The sequence below is a fragment of the Amblyomma mixtum genome, chromosome 3 (assembly GCF_055824585.1).
Source record: "Amblyomma mixtum isolate Tamu chromosome 3, ASM5582458v1, whole genome shotgun sequence".
Lineage (NCBI taxonomy): Eukaryota > Metazoa > Arthropoda > Arachnida > Ixodida > Ixodidae > Amblyomma > Amblyomma mixtum.
The window spans coordinates 350,807,466-350,829,965 of NC_143014.1; the positions used below are offsets into that span (position 1 = coordinate 350,807,466).

General features: G+C 45.5%; 1 protein-coding gene and 1 pseudogene across 1 annotated transcript; both read left to right on the forward strand.

The window, feature by feature from the left end:
- Positions 1-9,867: 9,867 nt before the first annotated feature.
- Positions 9,868-18,857, forward strand: LOC149356345 (uncharacterized; annotated as a pseudogene).
- A 1,958-nt stretch (positions 18,858-20,815) lies between these two features.
- On the forward strand, positions 20,816-21,727 carry LOC149356346 (uncharacterized). The gene has a single exon (XM_089576320.1). The coding sequence runs from the start codon at positions 20,816-20,818 to the stop codon at positions 21,725-21,727; it is 912 nt and encodes a 303-aa protein (XP_089432446.1).
- The last annotated feature ends 773 nt before the right edge of the window (positions 21,728-22,500 follow it).

Consider the following 22,500-nt stretch of genomic DNA (forward strand, 5'->3'; position numbering starts at 1 on the left):
TAGGAATAATATTTTAAACGTTCTTAAAAATACGTTAAAAGTACATTTTTGCCCGCTTAGTATATTTATAATGCATTAAAAATATAATAAATATATACATTAGAAATATACTAAAAATATACATTTAATACATTAAAAATGTGTTTACTTGGGCTTAAAAAAAAGTCTACTGGGCGGCTCCATGGAATGACACGGGTTAGTTCATCAACTGGAGAACAAATCGTACACGGGTATTTATCATTAATCAACAGGAGTCTGATATAATAAGGTCACGTGATTGAATGGGAACGGCAGATACCTACATACAGCATACCAAGACGACAGCGACACAGCAAACAACAAATCCTACGACAAGCGCAATACTTGGCTTGCCGTATATATACCCAGCGAAAGCGACGCACTATTTTGCACGCTGATTCCTTTTTTTGCGCAAATACTGTGGGCTTCCAAATTATCGCAGAAGTACCCTACTGGTCGCGTTCGAATCTGGGATTAATTGAGAACGGAATTGCTAGTTGAAACTTGCGTCAGGCACAGGTCAGGAGTCGAACTGTCAACTAACAGATACATGGGCGTGTAAGGGAGCCGGTCTGCCCTGCCACACGGGGTCCTTTCCGCTGGCTTATTCGGACCCAGAAGTACCCAAGGCGCTTTTGCTGGTATAATGCTATCACGTTCTCACACGGAAATGTTCTAATGACATTGAGTGGAATGGCATTCGAGAATAGGAATGACATTCGGACTCGATGGACTGCCGCGGTGCTGCACGACACTTTCGAAACGCATTCGAAAGCCTCAGCTCGTTTTCAGTGTACAGCGACGACGACGACGGCGGTCACACTAGTCCGACAACGACAGTATATATCACGCTGAACAACAGCATGTAATTATAGTGAAATATCTAGTTTACTGTAATATGATTCTAGAGGGACACGTTTTTCAGGCCAACGACACCGACGAATCCGGTCGGCGGACGGTCAGCCTTGTCGGCGTCTGAGCGAGAGCACGGTGATGAGGCGGCGGTGTGTATATGCTCGCGCTTCTAAATGAGCGAAACGAACGGCTATATTTCACGTGTGCATACCTGAACACTCACCAGCGATAAGCGCTTGCCAAATCAGTTTCAATCGACGACGGCTCTGTTCCCTTCCGCGACGACTAGGCCCAGCGAGTTCGCAGAGTTGGATCTGTGATTTCGGCGGTTGTGAAGAGCGAATCACAAGCTTTAGTGAATGCAAATGGTCACCAGGTGTAGTTTTGGCAACAGTGACCTGAAATCAACTATTGATTACATCGCAGGGCACGCGTACGATGAACGGGAATCGCCGGTGTGACCCAGACTGCCGAGCCGTGCTTTACGGCCAGCAGCAGTCGTCGCCGTCGCTAGCTTGTGGATAACAAGTTAGGCCGTTTCAGTTAAAGCCAACAGTCGCCATACATACTTCTTGATAAAGTAGTTTAAAAAAAAGTACTGGTCACGTCGGAGAAAGCCGGGACAAGAAGCGAGAAGCGCCAGTCCTGCGCGATGCCAACAACCCGGCTTTCTGAGGCGTGCGATCGCATCATCGCTTCCCACACATTGTAGCACTGCGTAAACAATCACGAGTACAACCAGTAAAAAAGAAAACAGATTGTTTATTAGAACCAAAGCGCAGATTGCGTTTTATGTTATGTAAACAAGCGATGTAAACAACAGTATGAGTGCAGTCGTCCTCATCGGCGCACTCCCGGGGAAATTTCATGCTGACGCGGTTAATATTCATTGGCGTAATATTATCTTCAAGCACTCCCTTAGACAGAACACATGTAGCATCGTTAGATGACATTCGGCTGGAAGGCATTCGAAGCGCCCGTGTAGCAGGGGTATAAGTGGTGATCACCTTCCTGCTAGAAGTTACCATAAACGAAAGGATGACAAGAAAGGGAAAGTTTTCACTCTTCGCTGAAACGTCATTTCGAGCCCTAGATTGTTCCACGGTAGCTTGAAGTGTAATGCAAATATGTTTACGCGGACAACCCATTTGTTAGAATTTATATATACTTCCGACGGATTAATTGCGTATTTACGAAAGTACACTTTAAATAGATGGCCAGCACCAAAATGCGATGTTCCGAAACTCGATTTTGAGCATTAGATTGTTCAACGACAGCTTGTAGTGCGCTGCAAATATGCTAATGCGGACTGCCAATTTGCTAGAATTTCAGTGTTCTTTGGACGAATTAATTACGTATTTACGGAAGTACATTTCAAATACATTGACGACACGCAAATGCCATTTCCCGAAACACGATTTCGAGCACTCGACTGTTCATGGCAGCTAGAAGTGTGCAAAGACGTTTAAAAGGACTGCCCGTTTGTTAGGATTGAAATATATTTCGGATGAATTAATTTCATATTTACTAAAGTTCACGTTTAATACATTGACAAGATGCTAAAACTGCATACATATACGTTTACAAGGGCTGCCCGTTTTCTAGAATTGAAGTATACTTTCGATGAATTAATTTCATATTTCCGAAAATACACTTTTAATACACTGACAAGATGCTAAAACTGCATGCATATTTTTTCATGTATTTGAAAAGTGCTCGAAGTATGCTTTAAGTGAGGTATTTTTGGCACATTTTAAAAATATATTTCGAATACCAAGCATGAAATTTCAGAAACGTATTTCCTACATATTTTTAGTGCATTCATGAATACAAAATATGTTTAAAATACATTTTAAATAGACCTCCGTATATTCCAAACGTATTAGTTTTTGCTAAGGGAGTGCATGCTTTGAGTAATATCAGCGACATCGTAGCTCAAAGCAGTGGGATGCCTTTGGAGATCTCGTGATGTTAACAACTCTCGAAGCTGGGTCTTCAAGTACAAAACTAAAAAGAAAGACGACAGTTTTTCAGTTCCTCTGTCTGGCAGTTCCGACAAGACCCTTGTGCTCTCTCCACAAGTTCTCCCAGATACTCCGTGCATGTATTGCAGAAATTATTTTCGGAGTACAATTTTTCTGCACCAGAAAAGGGCTGAAAGAAAGTATACTTGGAAGTTGGATACTCCGTTCCTTGAGGCAAGTGTGCAGCAGTCAGCTGTAGCAAACTTTCTGTGGCCTCCCTTGAACAGCCATGACGCAAGGTGTGGGCCGCGATCATGAGGTAGCTTTCTGCCCTAGACACCTTCGCTCCAGGAAACAGAACTTGATCATACAAAGGAAAAGTGAAAGCATGATGCATATCATAAAATAACGCAGAAACATCAATTGTCTCTACAAATATCCAGGCACGATTTTTGCGTAATTAATTTTACCTATGCTGAGGAGAGGAAGCTGAGGGGCATTGTGCACGTGCTACTCACGAGTGCTTTCATCTAGGATTGTGGGAGGAAAACCATGAAGCAAGAATTGTATAACATCTGACCAAAATATATACTAATAACACAGCGTGATATAAATACACACCTTACATATAACTGTTAGGGTCTCAGACTTCCCCCTTGATGAACTGCTCTCCTTGCGTGCCCACCGCTCACCCCTAACCCTAGATGAAAATAGAACTATTTTCAGTTGGAGTGGGTGGAAATGGTAATTTCATTTCCACTCGCTGGCTAGATGTAAGTGCAAATTTTCCAGCTTGAGCTAGCTGGCAATATAAATCTATCAGCTAGAAGCAAAAAACACTCAATATAGAACGGCACGATTTCCGGTTTTATAAACCAGATGGAAATGTAAAAATGTTCATCTGATGCCTGTCTATTCTTTATCTTTGTCTGCCTACTGTCTTTCACTGCACCGCAGCAGCGGTGGAGGGACCTAGTGCCTGAAGTTTGACCCCCCCCCCCCCCCCGCCCCTTCTTGTACATACCTTCCCGCTTTCTACATCCCCTCCTATATCCTGTTTCGCCTTTTCTCTATCATTCCTCTTTTTCCCGCCGGCGGCCGCAGTTCAGGAGCCAGCCCTGGGTTTTTCGCAGCACAGAGTTGGGGACCTTAGCTGCAACAGCAGACTCTATAAAATACAAAAGGCAATTGCAGCCGGAAAATTTCTTACCAGTTCACTCTTCCAGCCGTCGGAAGGTTCCTGCTGGCTGCTTGAATAGTCGCAATCACTGATAGAGTCAGCTTCTGATTCCATTTCGTCTGATGACGCTTCGCTGATAGTTTGCACTTGCTCGGATAATTCAAAGTCCCTCTCCTCGGACGCTGTGGTGTCGACTTCTCTATAGTCCGCGCTACCTTCCGTCCCGTCCACGACTGGCTTTGTCGAAGCAAGATCAGTGTCTTCGGAGGAGGCTTCGCTGCTGACATCGCAGCCCTCTTCGTTGGAGCCAGGAGTGAAGGCTGAAGCAGATGGCCCGGCGACCGAATAATTCTGTTTAAACCGATGTTTAGAGCGTAGCGGAACATCAGCGGTGGAGTCCCAAAGATATCTACTGCATTGTCTCTTCGGAGGCATCGCGAAGGTTCGAGCCGGCACACTTGCACGTAGCAAATGAGAACGCCCAGCAGCAGATGCTCTTCGACACACCATTCACAAAACGGCGTGCAAAGGCCCACACACAGGAAGAAAAAAGAAACAGCCCACTATGTAAGTAAAATACACACCCTTTTAAGTCTTACAGCAGCAAATGAACTTTGATCACGGTCGGATCAAAGAAACACCGCACGCGCCGCCAAATGACACAACGTGCTATCCCCACAGTATTCCTAGCAGCATAATAGTCACGAAACATAAAACTGCCGCCGAAGTTTGGTTTAGGGACAAAGACGGCTGCTAGGGGCGCCGCCGCCGATCGGGGAAAAAGCGATTGGAGGATTGGTGGATGAAAAGCAGTGATGTGGCATAAGGTTAGAATTTTAGGAAACCGTAGGTAAAGATGATGGCGAATCTTAATGAGAATTGCCAAGACAGTAAACAAAAAATAGTAAAGAAAGAAAATCTGAGCATGGTGGCAATTGCCACCCCCCCGTTTCAAACGGGGCGCTCCCATCCATCCATCCATCCATCCATCCATCCATCCATCCATCCATCCATCCATCCATCCATCCATCCATCCATCAATCCATCCATCCATCCATCCATCCATCCATCCGTCCGTCCGTCCGTCCGTCCGTCCGTCCGTCCGTCCGTCCGTCCGTCCGTCCGCCCGCCCGCCCGTCCGTCCGTCCGTCCGTCCGTCCGTCCGTCCGTCCGTCCGTCCGTCCATCCATCCATCCATCCATCCATCCATCCATCCATCCGTCCATCCGTCTATCCGTCCGTCCGTCCGTCCGTCCGTCCGTCCGTCCGTCCGTCCGTCCGTCCGTCCGTCCGTCCGTCCGTCCATCGAACAGCCAGCTGTAGACAGCGCCAGCGGTTTGTGGTGTGCTTCCACACCTTGAGTAGTATTTCGTCTTAATAAGTTAGGCGAAATTGAATGCAAGGTGCTCTCTCTGCTACAGTTTCTTAGTTCTAGCCCTGCGTGAGATTTCTTTCCAGAAAGACCATGGCCTGCAATGCGGCAGCTGGCACATTACCTACGATCGTCTGGCTGCTGCGTGGAGACTTGACATGCCTAATGGGACACTGAAGCTTTGATTAAACAATCGGTGTGCTCATTAACCGCAACGCAGTGCGTGATAACACAAAGGCCGCGTTAGCAGACGGCATTAATTTGATTTGTGCGGCGCTTCTGTCGGTCGCCTGGCTCCAGTGGTCACGACTTCAGGATTAACACAACGCTGCGTTGTACTGCGGCACCTTCAGCATTAGTCGGCGTGCGATTATAATGGAGAGTTTAATGCATGGCTAAGTATCTGCGACTTTACCCGATGAACACGCCACAACGTCGCACTGGCAGTTAATGAGCGCGGCACCACAGCGTTCACTATTCGGTAGTACAGCAACCATTTCGCTCGTGATTCTTACGCAGCAGAGAGCACCTTCACTTGTTCATCTTTTTGGGCTAATCAATGGTGCATTTCGGAGCGCAGAGCTTTGCCATCTAGCCATCAGGGTGCCTCTATTTGAAAAGTGACAACTGGACAGCACGCCGCCGCGTATATATATACCCCGATCTCGATCGAAAAGCGCCGTTTAAATTGCGATGTGCTTAAGTGCGCAGTAGTGCACTTTACCAGTGTATCTCTGTAATATAGTAATGTCAATTATTTTCGCAATTCAACCGTCGCCATCATCGGTTGTTCACATACACAAAATGAAAAAGCGAACGTCTTGTTCTGTACTGTGTAGAGCATCTGAAAAAAAAAGGGAAAGCTGTCATATCCCAGCCAGTGCCTTTTTGTTGGATTATAGCTTATGACGCACTGATAATGTAGCGAGCGATATGTGTTGACAGTGATGCTCACGGTCATTAGCTGCTTCAGTAGCGTCGGTGGTAGCCGGATAGTTTGGGCAGGAATCATCAAAAGTGTCCGCTGCTGTGTAGTCATTAGGTGCAATACGGGGTCGCTTTGTTGATGGCCGATATGGTGGTTTGGGCATGGCTAAATATCGTAGCAGTCCTTCGAATATCCTGGGAGCAGCGCCAGGCTTCAGCTTGGGTAGCTCAAAGTCACAGCGACCCAACGTCCTCATTCACTACGAAATTGTCGCGTCGAACGATGTTCGCGGAATCGAAACGTTTCTCACTGGCACACGTTCGATGAGTCGGTCGAAAGGCAAGCCGTGTCTACCCCACCCCCAGTTCGACGTCAGACGGGAAACAAAGAAGTGATATCTTTTCGTCGTTGCTCCTGTAGCCGGAGTCGCGGCCTATAACATAACAAGAATACATCGTTCACTGACAGCACTAGTTTGTTCACAGAAACACAAGTATTCACATGCTTCCGGACTGCGCGCCCTATGAAATGCCAGAACAAGAATTTACTGGGGTGCACTTAAGTACACTTACGCCCAGAAATTCGAAAGCATTGCGAGTTTTCTGTTTCGAGCTCGCTTTGCGTTTCGTTGCTAAGTCCCGCGGGACTTCGGTTCGACCGTATCGCTAACAACGTTGCCAGAACGCTTCAATAGCAGGCAAACTCACTACGCAACACCGCGTTATCCGGTGTACTCATCTCGTTTGGTTTGGTTTGGTTTTGGTTTATTGGGGTTTAACGTCCCGAAGCAACTCAGGCTATGAGGTACGCCGTAGTGAAGGCGTCCAGAAATTTCGGCCACTTGGCGTTTCTTAACCTGCACTGACATCGCACAGAACATGGGCCTCTAGAATTTTGCCTTCATCGAAATTCGGCCACCGCGGCCGGGGTCGAACCCGCGTCTTTGGGTCATCTCGTGGTCACACACCTAAGTCACGCCACCCATAAGCAAAGAAATTATTTCGCGTTAAAAACAAGACACCGCGCAACGTCGCTTTCTACACAGTTAATTCGTCGGCCTCGCTTGCCAAAACATGCGCGTCAGCTGACGCCAGCACCGCCGAGCGGCCGCTTTCGGCGGCCCACCAAACTCTTCCGGAGAGCAGCGAAGTATCCTGCCTATGGCGCGGTGCTGACTCCACCATGAGCGAAAGGGCCTGAGTGTCAGTTTTGTACATATTGTTTTGTCAATTGACAGTTTATTTGCCATAATATATTCGCGTTACTAATACTTTTATTACGGCAAAGTTTTGTAATGTCATTGAGAACATGTAGAATGTTAAGCAGTTGAATTTTGTTACGTTGTGCGGGGCGCGGCGATACCACACTAACCGTTCGTGCTAGGCCGACCGTCAGTGCAACGGCCAGCGGCTGGAGTAGCTAGCAACTGTGTGCATTCTGAGCGTGTGTTGCACGGGTGAAATCATGACACACATCCTCGTGAAATGGCCGAAGGAGCCGAAATGGGGTGTTTATCCATTGCGATCTTTAGCGGAGCTAGAAATCGGTCTGTGGCTCATGAGTGACGCGAGCGCGTTTGATGATCTGCGCAGCACAATCCAGCACGTGCGCTGGCAGGAAGGAAAGCCGTCGGCACCGGCAGAACTTCTGCATATCGGTGAGTAATTGTAGGTTTTGAAATCGCGTTTTCTCTCATTATTGTGGATGAAGTGTGAGCTGTCGTAATATGTCTCTCTTACTGTTTCTAGGCAAGCCAAGCACGCTTGAATGAAAGCGCGCGAAGCTTGTCTCTGCCGCCATCACCCCGGCTGAGACGGAACGTGATGACGACCACCAGTCTTCTTTGGAAATGAGCGTGCGTATGCTGTGTTGCTTTGTGTTTTGAGTTTTAAACTGCACTTTAACCACTTTTTGTGACACCTGCGTTTTGTTTGAAGTTTTTTGTTTTGCTGAGAGCAGCAAAATGCAAGCTTGAGGTCGGGACTTGTGCTAGAAGCGCAGCTTTCCGCAACGAAAGTGCTTTGTTTGGCCGGTTCGCGGCGGCGAAGCGTCATTCCGCGCGCGCGTCAGTACCCCTTAAACGCGGCGGTTGGTCGCGCCTTCGCATCGTGAACAAACATGAGCCCAGACTGCGCTAATTTAAAGGGTTAGACCAATTCCAGGTGAGGAACACGGAACCACGCGGCGCAAATGCCCTAGAGCACACGCTCTTTAGTGCACCTGGACAAAATTCTTGTTGGCTGATGACTTTTCGGTTACGAGATGTGCTGGTGCGTCTTACATCATACTAAATTTTAGTACATCTATTGCTGTTATATAGCGCCAGCAGAGAATATACATTTCGCCACATTGTGTATATGGTGCATTTATGAGTAAAATTGTCGTGTTTAAATCCTGTGTAATGTGCGATTTGGTTTCTTTTTTAAATCGTAGACACAGCAGTGCTGTAAAAGAGTCAAAGAAAGGGAAAAGAGTCAAAGAATTAGAAGAAGAAAATGAAAGGTTACATGCAGCCCTTGACCTTACATCAGCTGGAAACATTGAGTACTTCTCTCGATGAAAGACGTAAATTTTTATACGACTCTGAAGCCAGTCATACCTATGGGATCTGCGTTGTTTTGACAGTTTCATTATTTCTGTGCCACGAAATGTCGGCTTGCAGTAAAAGTCGCATTTTGGCTGTATATACATCATATTGCCACGGCTATCTCTATAATTTTGTGCATTTTAGATTGAGCGCAGGCTTTATTTTGTTGAGACCGAAAACGATTTTATAGTGTCTGTAATGCGGCAGCTACTCCAGTGACTTGAAAGAATTTTAGAGCCATGGAATTTTGCTGCTTGACGTGAAGCTGCATATCTTTTGTCCCCAAGGGAGTGAAGTGCAGAGCACATCCATCTCCTAAAAAATTTTCTTTTGCAGTGCGAGTTCAATATTGACACTGTACTTTGACGTTCCCTGTGCCGATTTCCTCCTTTCTCTCTCTCTCTGCTGTTTTAAAGCTTCAAAGCTAGTTGCTTTACTGCTAACTGGCGTGAATACAAATTCAGAAATCAAAGTGGCCAACAGTATGTTCTGTTATTGACACTTTCTTGTGCAACGCATTTTTTTTCCATTTACCGCACGTCTTCTTATAGTTTCGAAGTTCAGTACGCGTACCATTGCATAGAACAAAGAACTGCTTACCAAAGGTTTTACACCTTAATACTAACTATTCATTTAGGGCTATGGTCTACTGTTGCTTGTCACCATCATTACAAACAAAACGAAAACAAGGAATTGGAACGTTCATTGACCTGAAGGCGAAGCTCGCACCGGTAATGATTATAAGCCCACAAGCCAGGACTGTTATTACAAGTCAGGTACTTCGTGAGTAATGGGGCCTGATTGTATAATGTGGAGAATTTTTGTCTTTAGTTTTGTCGATGTGTAAACGTTCTTAATCATATGCTTTAAACCTGAAGCAAGATAGCATTGTTCCAAAGTAATCGCTTGTTTGCTCATTTGTAAAACATTATTTTCTTGCTCTATATATTGGATGCTGCAAGGATGGTCAAAAGGCTGCAACGCATGCTGGACAAGAAGGACAGGCAAGAACTGGTACGGGCCGCACCTGTAGTTCCATGCGCAAAGGTATGTAGCTGAATACTTGGGTCACATTAGAAGTAGTTGAGCGAAAGTAGTTTGATATTGTGACTATATCGAGCTCGGCAGCTCATTCCCAATGTGGTGTTTTTGTGAAAACCAGGGAGTGTTGTTTTCTTTCAAGTGAGGGCAAAGGCTTCTTTGCACTGGCGCAGTCTTTGCGACGGTATGTACAGCTTAGGGTGTCAGGAATTGTTGGCCTCATTACTTTATAAATTAGGTCGAAGCATACGCTCAGAGATGTACGTAGTACCTGCACTACCTACTCAGATGTAGAAAAATATTAAAGTGCACTAAAGGGAAATATCAAACTATGCAAGACAAATAGATTACTCCCAGGAAACACGTGACATAGTTCCTTCGGTTCTCACAAAACTGGTCTAGCTTATTGAACTTGTAGTTGTTAACAGTGATTCTGTTTTCAGGCGGAAACAAGACTAGTTTGCGTGTGAAGACTGAAATAGGCAACGGGGTCATCGTGTGTTGATGCAGCTCTACATGTGCCATGGCAGGCTGGGAAAATTCGCAAGGTTCCTATCTGCACTGCCTCCTCAGAGGCAGAAAAAAAATGATGGTTGGTTTAGCTCAGCTAAGCGTGGAATATTGTGCACTAGCATTGTTTGTTCACGGTCAAAGCCGCAAGAACGCGGCTGTACAGCCGATTTAGCAGGGCTAATAAGCCAATTACGCATTAGATATGCTCGCACCGTGAAGCTATTGTTCTCTCTTCACCTCCAACTCACCCCACTCCATGCCTCCTGCATTCAGAAAAATTCATATATTCCGGGGGGTCCTCCCACCACCACTTGCGCCATGGGGTAGGCGCAACGATGTGCCTCTGACCCGGCAGGTGATGTTCCCGGCTTGTGCGACCCAAGTTGGCAGAGGTTGAGAGGTTGCCAATCGCAGCCCAGCCCAGCCCACCTGCTTGGACAGCCCTGGTTGCAAGAGGCTACACACACGCAGTGGCGAGCTCTGGGGCGGTAGGCCTGAAGCACTACACTGCATAGAGTTTCTTGCTATTACCTAGAGGGAAAGCTGGCAGCCCGTCTATGGGAGTTTGCATGGAGGGCCCTCGAGACCTCTTCAGCCACCATGGGCGCTCAAAGCATCATGGGGCGGTGAGCTACCGACTGCAGAACTACAACTTTTGGCCAAAAAATAACGCTAAAATAAACGCTATTCGATAATCAAAAATGTCTTAACATTCAATATCCTGTCTGTAAATTGAAACAAACGAGCAGCAAAGCATTTAAGTGCAAAGTTCGCCCAAAATAAGGGATGGCTAGCTCTCCTATTGGCCAAGTAATGAACTCTACAAAAACTAATATTTCGTAATTAACAGGCGCACTTTTAAAAGTAAATATGTTAAAAAAAATGTTGTTGCTTAAACACTATAAGAGGTTTTTAATGGCATTTCAGAAAAGTGAAACCTTTTATTGGCGTCTTGTGTCGTCGCATTTTCACTACTATGGGTTTTGCACACTGCGCTCGCGCGAAGGTCGTCTGCGCACACACAAACAGCGTTTTCGGAGTGAAACGTTTTAGTAAAGCCACTCCGTGTTCGCGATAAATTACGACTGTGCCGCAACAAGTAGCTCACAGCCCCATGATGCTTTGAGCGTCCATGGTGGCTGAAGTGCAGCGCCCCCAGCTTTCCCTCTAGGTAATAGTAAGAAACTCTATGCTACACTGAAAGTTAAAAGGGGCACTAAAGGGAAATATCAAACTATGCAAAACTGATAGGTTGTTCCCAGGAAATATGTGAGATAGTTTCTTTGGTTTTCACAAAACTGATTCAGCTCATTAAATTTTATTACTTAACGGTGCTTCTTTTTTCGGGCTGAAACAATATCAGTTTGTGTGTGCAGGTCGACATAGGTGGCGGCGTCCTTGTCGAAGAAAGTGTGCTGCAACAACTAAATATGTGCCAAGGTGGACCGGGAATATTGCCAAGGGCGCTTTTGCGGCACGCCTTCCGGCCTGAGGAACTGCAGGGGCGCTCCTTGTTTCGAGGGAAGACCTCAAAAGGGCAGGAAGACGGGCTCGACCCTGTCCGGCTCAGTGCAGTCATAAGTGAGCACTTGTGTTTCTGAAAAGTGATTGCTACAGTTTAGCACACCAAGAATCGAGACAGGACTTTTTTCTTCTACAAGCTTTACTGATGCCACGGAGAGTAGAACGAGAAGTTCATATTTGCCCTGTGTTGATCACGCAATATGCTGCTTCAAGTTATATAATTTTGAGTTGAGTTGAGTTGAGTTTATGGCGCATAAGCGACTAAGGCTATCATGCGCCAAGCTCAGGGTATAGAAAATTGTTTTAAATAGATATTATACAAAACTCTAAATGAACGGCGGTGTAAAGGGCCTAAAAGTTAATTCGTGCAACCTAGCAAAAATATAAGACAAAATTTTAGAAGAGACTTGTGATAAATGCTTTAAAAAGGGTCGGTAACCTCAGCAGACATCCTTGGCTGTGCAAGGGTCTTGAGGTCCCCAACCGATGGAATAGTGACCTCAGCCGCCTTCTCACGACGAGAGGGTGGCTGAGGTGTGGTTCGAAAAAAATTCGCAAGTTGTAAAAAACTGACCATTATTCAGAGTTTCGAGAGTTCATTGGCTTCTTTTAAAAAGTTAAAAACGCTTGACTTATCACTAAGAGCTTCTTCACCTAAAATCAATGACGGATGAAAATGGATGTGTTGGCTGTAAAACGGGGTAAAAAACTTGTTTCTGAGTGTTTCAAGTTCTATGCATGAGATCAAGATGTGAGTTACTGTGAGTTCATCTCCGCATTTTCACAGGTGGGTTTGTCTTGTTTTGTTAGTAGAGAGTTGTGGGTAAGGTGTGTGTGTCCAATACGTAAACGACATAAAATAACTTCAATAAAGAGTTCCTGATGTGTGCATGATTTCCATTCTCCTAATATTGCTTTTATTAAGTGTAGCTTGTTATTTATCTGACTATTCCATATGCTCTGCCATTTGTTCCTCTGTCTGCTCTGAACTAGCTTCATACAATCATTATGTGGCATGCTTATTTTCTGTATTTCCTTGTTGCGGGCTTGAGCAGCGCATGCGTCCGCTCTCTCGTTACCATCAATTCCAACATGGCTTGGAACCCAAAATAATTTTCTGTTATGTCCTTGTGTTATGATCCTTGTTATGTTGTGTATGGCAGTACCTAGTGATGGCATGACTGCATTTCTGGACTGTAGTGCTTTCAGTACACTGAGAGAGTCTGTGTAGATAATACTGTTTTCGATGTTCTTGCTTATTATTTTCTCCGTAGCAAGAAACACAGCATAACACTCGGCTGTAAAAACCGATGCACACTGAGGAAGCCTTACTATTTTTTCCCAGTTCCCTTCCACTACTGCACTTCCTACATAACCTGTAGTTTTCGATCCGTCTGTGTAGAACTCGGTGTAGCTATCATATTTTTCCTTTAGTGTAAGGAACTCTTGTATCATGTGTTCTGCTGGAGTTTGTCTCTTGTGGAACTGTGTAAGACTTATATCACAGACCGACGGAAAACTGTACCAAGGGGCGAATGCGTCGCACCGTTCTGCAACATTTGCTAATGTTTCTGATAAGTCAAGTTCTCGGCAGATCTCCTCAAACCGCATTAGCAAAGGCCTGGTTGCTTGGGGCTTATTTGTAAATATTATTCGAGACGGGCACGCTGTGACGATTGAATAACACACGTGTCTTGTTCGCGACCTAATTCTAAGAATGTATGCACATGTAAGTGCTTTTCTTCTATCTTCTAGTGATGGCTCATTTGCTTCAACAAGAAGGCTCATTACTGGAGACGTTCTGTATGCTCCACAAGAAAGGCGGAGACCTAGATTATGAACTGGATCTAATCTTTTTAGACATGAAGGCCTTGCCGAGCCGTACACTATACTCCCATAATCTAGACATGAGCGCACTAGAGAACGGTCGATATGAAGGAGGCATGCTCTGTCAGATCCCCAGCGTTTCCTTGAGAGTACTTTACGGATATTCATTGCACGGGAGGCCTTTACTTTCAAGTTGTTTATGTGCGGCAAAAATGTAAGTTTTTTATCAAATGTTATTCCTAAAAATTTATGCTCTTGTTTTACCGGTAGTGTGGCTCCATTTAGGTGTAAGTTCGGATTGATCTGTAAGCCTCTTTTAAGCGAGAAAGCAACAGCCACTGTTTTCTGTGGAGAGAACTTGAACCCATTTTTGTCTGCCCAGATTGCTAGCCTCTTTAATGTGAGTTGTACCTGCCTCTCACACGTTGACAGGCTGGAGGACGTGCAAGCAATCTGAAGGTCGTCGACATACACGGAATACATAATGGAGTTGGGAATTATTTTCGCTATGGAATTCATTTTCACGACAAAAAGAGTGGTACTTAGGATACAGCCCTGCGGTACCCCATTCTCCTGGACAAAGCTCTTCGAAAGGGTTGCACCCAGACGCACCTTAAAAGACCGGTCTGACAGGAAATCCTTCAGGCAGTTCAACATCTTACCCCAGATGCCAAGATCTGCTAAGTCGCGTAGAATCCCATATCTCCTTGTGGTATCGTATGCTTTCTCCATGTCAAAGAAGACTGCCAGACAGTGTTGTTGGTGTATGAACGCCTCTCGGACTGTGTTTTCTAAGCGTACGAGATGGTCAGTTGTCGAACATCCTTTTTTAAATCCGCACTGGTGGATGTCAAGGAGTTCACGTGATTCCAGAATTAGCCTAACGTTGAGCACACTTTCAAATGATTTTGCTATACAACTTGTAAGCGCTATGGGCCTGTAACTATTAGGGGAGGTGGGCGGCTTTCCAGGTTTTAAGAACGGTACAATAACTGCTTTTTTCCAAGCCTCCGGCATCTTTCCGGACACCCTTATCTTGTTGAAAAATTGCAGAAGTGCTCCTACAGCAGCCTCGGACAGGTGGGCAAGCATTTCATAATGTACATCATCCGGGCCAGGTGCTGTCTGTTTACCGGAGGACAGTACGTTTTGGATCTCCTGAATTGTAAATAATTTATTGTATGTTTCGTTTGTACTGCCAGTCGTTGGAAGTTTCTGCTTTTCAGTTGTGTTTTTGTATTTTAAGAATGACTGTGTGTAGTGTGAAGAGCTTTAAACGTCAGAGAAATGTTGTCCTAGTATGTCAGCCTGTTCATCTACACTTGTTTGTGTTCCAGGGGCTGTTAGAAATGGTACTGTAAAGGGAGAGAATTTGCCGTCTAATTTATGCACCTGTTTCCACATCTTTTTTGATGTAATTGAACTACTGATAGATGATACGTAGTTTTTCCAGGAGGTCTTCTCGGCATCACGGCGGATGCGGCGCGCATTGGCTTTCGCCTTTTTAAAATTTACAAGATGCTGATGCGTTGGGTATCTTCGAAATGTCCCCCAGGCTTTGTTTTGTTTCTTTTTTGCCTCCTTACATTCTTGTGTGTACCAGAATTTATGTTTATGTTGTACGACTCCTGAGGATTGGCGAATACATTGGTGCGCAGCAGTAAAAATACAGGTTGTGGACCTTTCATTCAGTTCATCGACACTAAGCTCATCCGAAAAGATGTCCTCGAGATTGACCATGTCTTTAAACAGCGCCCAATCTGCTAAGTGTAGCTTCCAGCGACGTGGTTTGCTCGGGATGACTATTGGTGATGATAATAGACTAATTAATAGAGGAAGATGGTCGCTTCCGTAAGGGTTATCGAGGACGTCCTATTTAAAATCAGTAAAAACAGATGGGTAGGTAAAAGATAAATCTAGGCAGCTCATTTTTCCTGAACTCGGAGAGCAGTATGTTGGTTTCCCTGTGTTGAGCAGGCAGACGTTACTGCACAAAATAAAATCTTCTAAAATACGCCCTCGGCTGCCTGTTTGATCGCTCCCCCAAAAAGAGGAATGTGCATTAAAATCTCCTACTACCAGATATGGCTCTGGTAGCTGTTTAAAAAGTGCCTCTAAATCATGAAGTGTTACAGTGAGGTGTGGTGGAAGATATAGAGCATATTCTTATTGTTTTGTAATCAAGAACAGTGACTGCAACTGCTTCATATTTTGTTTGCAGTCCAATTTCATATGTTGCAACACCACTGTTGACAATAATAGAAACTCCTCCAGAGAGCCTACTCGCCTGCTCTCGGTCTTTTCTGAATACTTTGTACTTTTTTAAAACATGTTTTTGCAGAGGCCCCAAGTTTGTCTCCTGCAGGCACAATGCCACAGGCTACAGTGAATTTAAAAGGTCTGTTACATCGCTATAGTTGGTTATTAGTCCACGGCAGTTGCAGTGGATTAGGAACGCCATGGTGGTTTGTGGGATGAGCTAGAAACTTTTTTTCTTTTTTTCGTTCTAGAGAGCTTCGCCGCCGCTGCAGCGGAGGTGAGCTTGGAAGTGTGTCCATCGCCTCAGTAGAGGCTCTGGAATTCCGCGGAGAACCCGCGGGAAGAGGGTTGGGCTTCTCCCGAACGGGGGAAGCCTGGCGAGCTGCCGACTTCGTAGCCGGCGGGCTCTTTTTCGGGGGTGGCATAGCAGTTTTCACTGCTTCTGCCAGAGACGCGGATGGCCCTGCCTCAGGCTCACTGTGTGTGAGCTGGGCAGGTGCCGTCGGCCGGTGTGGTGTGCCGCGCCCACGCACCACATCGGAGAAGTTCATTTTTGCGCTGAAGGAGAAAATGCCCTGCGTCTGTGCGTATCGTTTTCGTGCTTCTCCAAAGCTGATGTTTTCCTTTCTTTTTATGGTTATGATTTCTTTCTCCTTCTTCCAGGATGGGCACGACCTTGAGTAGGCAGCGTGCTCTCCTTCACAGTTTGCACAGTGTAGCGCAGTGTCATCGCAGTTCTCTGAAACATGTTCCTTCAATGCGCATTTTGCGCACGTTTTGCGGCCGCGGCAGCTCTGTGAGCCGTGGCCAAACCTCTGGCAATTGAAGCAGCTTCAGGGGTTTGGAATGTAGTGCCTGACATTAACTTTAAGATATCCGACTTCGATGGTTTCAGGTAATGTACTTGTGTTGAAGGTGAAAACCAGGTGCTTTGTATCTATTTCCTTATTGTCTTTCCGATTTTTATTCTGTACACATATGTGACATTTTGGTCGATGAGACCTTCCAGCATCTCTTTTTCTGTTAGATATATGAAATCATTTTCAGAGATGACGCCGCGGACGGTGTTCAGGGATCTGTGTGCTGTTATGGAGACTAGGAGTTCTCCAATGGATGCAATGTTTGCGATTTTCGAGTTCTGGACACTGTCACGCAGTTCTAGCAATAAGTCTCCACTGCCCATTTTCGATACCTTATAGGCAGGGCCCAAGGCATCCGTTAAGCTTCTTGACACAAGGAACGGGGATAGAATTCTAGCTTGTTTTTCAGCTATTTCGCTGTGGATTACGTAAAATTTGGTGAATGCTGTTTTCTTTTTTTTTTAAAGTCTGCTGCTTCGTATCGCCCTCTCTTGAGAGAGCGATCTGGTTTGGAAAAAGGAGGAGCCATAAAAATTCAGGTTTTTTGGTCATGATGCCAGCCACCCACCATGGAGCCCAACAAGGGGACGGGACAGGAACTTGCAAGCAAGTCCTGCCCACGCCAGCTGTACACCTCAACTATAACCAAATATGACGCAACTCAGGGCAGTTGGCCACACAAGGTTAACCCTAGCCGCCTATGAAAAGAGAAAAAACTGGGGAAATAGGAGGAGACAGGAGGGTTGTAGGAAAGAGATAGGAGAGTGAAAGATGGAGAGGAGAACAGGAAAAAGCGACTGCCGATTTCCCCCGCTCGGGTCAGGCCGGAGGTGCCGTCTACAGGAAGCTGGGGCCAAAGTGGTGTGTTGCCTCCGCCGAGGGGCCTTAAGGGTCCAAACGCTCGGCATTGGCTCAACCACCAGGATCCCCTTTTCCCCGGACACGGCGATGCCACGCACGGCTAAGGGCGGGTGCTCCGGTCCGTGGTGGCACACTGTTCACCATCATCCCCCTGCGGGGATGTCCCTGCGGATGCTCAGGTACCCGTGGTGTCGCAACTCACCATCGTCTGCATGAATAAGACGCCCCTGCGGGGATTATATAATTTTGTTTGAGTTTTTGTTTTCTAATGGTTTCAGGGCTGCCTTAGCAGGGATTATGCGTTGGTTAAAAAAACAAACAAATACCTGTGTTAGGCACAACCATTATTATTTAGCACGATGCTTGTTCACAACTCCCTCCTGGAAGACGCACATAAGAATGAGCTGTTATATCAGCAAGTTTGCAGTTGGTAACGGAAAACTCAATCCCTGGCGGAAACCTGTTCAAACGCTTACGATCTGTCCATTGCAGCATTGCCTTCGGAGCTTATCGTTATGAAAACAATGCTATTGTACCACTTTCATCGAGTTGAAATGGTTGTACTATAGCCAGTATGCCTTGAATAATGTTTTAAGCCATTACGCTATCTTTTTGCAGTATTAACTTGTTGCGCTGCTGTTTGCCTTGCTCCTGCATGGCCTGCTGTTCTCACTGGTGTAGTAAAGTCTATGATGCATTGCGAGCAGAGTTAATGCTAACATTTTTATTCATTGGTTTGAAGCAGTACTGTGAGTATAGTTCATGCACACTGTGAGAGGTATGTGCACTTGAAAAATAACTGCTTGAGGCATTTTTCCGCCAACCTTATTCATGCCGTAATTCACATAGATAACCAAATACCCCAGCTGTATTTTGGGGTCATAATTGTATTTTCTGCTGTATTTCTTGCAGTGATTTACAGTGTTGCTTTGATTCTTGGACTGATGTGTATCTGTCATTTGTCTGTTTTTTCAGGCTACGTCTGTGCCAAGCACCCTACAACAAATGTGGCGTATGTTTAAAAACAGCCGGTCCTCGCTCCTGGCCAGGGACCTGAGGCCTATGTAATCATAATCTATTACCACCTGCAATAAAGGTAGCATCTGACCTCACACCACTTTGGCTGTTCTTCTCTAATCTGCCTCATGCACATTAGTCTTCATCTAGAGAAAACATGGAGTTTTGTTGTTCCGAATGCAGGCAGCGGAGTGAGTGGAAATGTTTTTTTCTTAAAAAGATAGATTTTTCCAAGGATAATCACTGCCTTCTACGCACCCGCAACAGGCTCTTTACGCAAATCATTTCCAATTTTTTTTAGCCAGCTCCAGTCGTTACTAGGATATTTATATGCATGTGCTATTGCTTCGAAGCACTTCATTGTATAACCATTCCAAACCCATTTCAGGACGTACCAACATGCTTTAAAGAACGCCCAACAGAATATAAGCAAAATTTTAACACAACAAAATTTCAGTAAATTTCCAACGGTATTTCAGTACCAGTTCTCAATACAGCTCAAGAAAATATCAATGGTAAAACAATAAAATTTTCACTCAACAGTACTCAATAGAAATCCAGCAGTATTTCAGTGGCCAATATTAAAGAGTTCTCAATGCATTCTCAATGTTTATTCAACGAAAAAACAATGGAATTCCAACGCGAATTCTCAACATTGACCAATGGTTTTTTAACAATTTCTCAAGAAAATTTTTTGTAGGAACATCAGGGAGAAAAATTGCCGAACAGACAACTTGGACGTTTTACTCAGCATAAACTATTTGTAGATTGCTGCAATTTTGTACGAAAGTAACTACCAACGCTTTGCACAAATTGAACTAAAATTATGCGCTTCCAATAAAAAACTACATTTGTTAAAACACAAATGCACCTAGGCTATTGATTCTGGTTCCAGTGGAGTAAATAACATTAATTAGTAGCTGTGAGAAATTTTGTTTGCTAATGCCTTACAGTTCCCGATAAAAAGGTACACTAACCACCGAAGGTGTCCTTAAGAAAAAAACTCCAATAAAGTCTCTAAAATCCCTTTTATTCATCAGAGACTTCGCGCTGGCTGAGTTGTTATGATGCTAGGGTGCTGACCCGAAAGACGCGGGCTTGATCCCGGCTACGGCGATAGCATTTGGATGGAGTTGAAATGCCGGAGGTCCTTGTACTCTGTGATGTCTGTGCTTGTTCAAAAACGCAAGGTGGTCGAACATTCCGAAGCCCTCGACTACGGCGTCACTCATTGCCTGGGTCGCTTTGGGATGTTAAAATCCATCAATCAATCGTTTTATTGATCAGAATTTTCTTTAACAGAAGAGCTACATAAGAGGCCCTAGTCGCTGAAAAATATACGACGAAAAAGGCCAACTTACAAGATGAAACGAAATACCTGAGATATGATAAAAATCCCAGAACGTCAAATTCTTGCTAGTATACGAAACGAAGCGAACACGTTTAGGCTCACGCGCCTTTTCGGCTGGCGTAACGAAGAAGTGCGCAAACATTTGTTTTTTAAATTAACCAATACCCAATTGTAATATATTTTCTGGAATGTAGAAATTCTGGATCAGATGACCGAAAAATCTCAAAATCGAATATATCAACAAAACACACTCTAACCCCACCTTCAACCTTTTTCAGCAGCGGTGCGGTGGTCTTGTACGCGGTCACATGACATCGCTTTGGAATTCACGGAGCAGGTCCTCGGCGAAAACAAGAAATTAAAGAGTAGACATGTTCCACTCGAAAGAGGATTAATGGCGTCAGAGTGGAAAAGCATGTGACACGCACCTCCCCTTCGGCATAAAAATTGAGCCATCTTATGGGCACCAGAAGAGAACGACGACGTCCGGCGCTGAACGAACGCCATTCCCGAGGCACCAAGGCAGCCGCACCTCGCAGTTTGATTACGAGCGCCCTGCGTCCGAGATACCAGACGCGCCACAGAATACTCGGAGTGTAAGTCACTACTCCGGCGTCGGCAACAGCTTCAGCGCTGCACCTCTTGTGAGTTCTCGAACATGGCGTCATCAGCGTCAGGCTGTACTGGGTCCTTTGCCGGGACAGGGGGCAGGCCTAGAGACTACGATACCAAGAAGAATATGAGTAAAGTTTATGCCGACCTACTCAGGCTATGCGACCTCTACACAAGCTCTAGCGAGAGCGACGACAGCTGCAGTACTAACAGCAGAAACAGCGATTATACCAGCGACACCAATGACGAAGATCAAGGCAGAGAATCTGAGGCAGTCGGCGTCGTCGGCGAAGTTTCACCCGCGGCGCGCCCCAACATCGAGGGGTACCAGAACGAGGCTCCGCCGCAGCCGTCGTGCTCGAAGGCCGACGAAGGCGCCGACGACGACGTGGACGCTGATCATGAGGAGCAAGTTGTCTCTGTAGACGGCGTGAGCAGCGTACCACTCGGACCTGCGGTGAGGGTTCCGAAAGTTACACTCGTCAACAAGGCCCAGTTTTTGCCAAAGATGGAGATTCGGATCAGCCCACGAGGAAGGCTGATGAAGCCAGCTCCGACCGTCCGCTTCAGTAGCCTGCAGGACGAGTTGCAGTACGTGGTCTGGATCAGTTTCATCCAAGACTCTGGCGTATGCGCTGGTGAGTACATGCACCCAGAATCGCCCCGACCAGGCACTTCCTGGAACGGTAAACAATTGTCATTCTCCAAGCTGAAGCTTTTCGCCTCCGACGGCATCTCCAAGAAACCCATAACCCTCATGCTCGGCGTGAAGTACTTCCTTCAGATCAACATCGCCAATGTGGACAACTACGGCCACATCTTGAAGCACACAGTCGTTCGCCAAGCCGTCGCCAACACTTGGTTTGTGGCTGTAAACCACACGAAAGCTTTGGCGTCATCCACCAAGAGGTCCAGACAAGCGCACTCGCCAGCAAACAAGCGGCGCAAGTCTGCGTGACAACTTTGTCTGGTCCGAGAATCATAAAGCTGGTTTCTTAATAAAAAAAGATGCCACTAGGTCCTTTGTGTGGCTTGTCTGTGCAATAAAAAAAGGGGGACACTATGGCCTTGACCTCACAAGGTGGATATTGACCCGTAGCGGATAGATTTTCCATCAACGGAGGAAAGCACAGCATTTTTCACTCTTTTTAAAAGAAACATTTATATTGATTAATTTGAAACACGCGGCCTAGTCTACTCCAGTCAGAGCATTTGTTAACCTCCAACTTTTTTCTTATGGCTCATAGAGTCTATTATGTTATTATACATACCTTCGCCTCCTTTTTGCAACACAATGCTTTTAATGCAGCTGTTGTAGAATTGCGATAACAGTTGCTTTTCTTTTCTTGAAACTCTTCAATTTCCTGATAGTCGTTGGAAAGGAAATTATTCTCGTCTATAAGAGGTTGCTACTTAGCCCAAATCCAAAGAAATGATGATTGCTGTCCGACGCAATGAATTTTATATACCAGCTATGCACTGCTTCGGAATTACCCCCAAAAAGCGCATAATAAGGAAAATGTGTGGAACCATGAGCCAGCACTCATGCCTTAAATCGCCCATTCCTCTGTTTTCTTTGGGTGAGAACTGCATGCCAAGCTGCGGACTAGGCTGACACAAGCAGTCGGTATTTCATTTCCCAAGATAATATAGCAAAACGCCGCACCAGATGGGACATGCTAGTCCATCTTTACCACTGCGGTTTTTTCACTGCACTAAGAGAGACCAGTT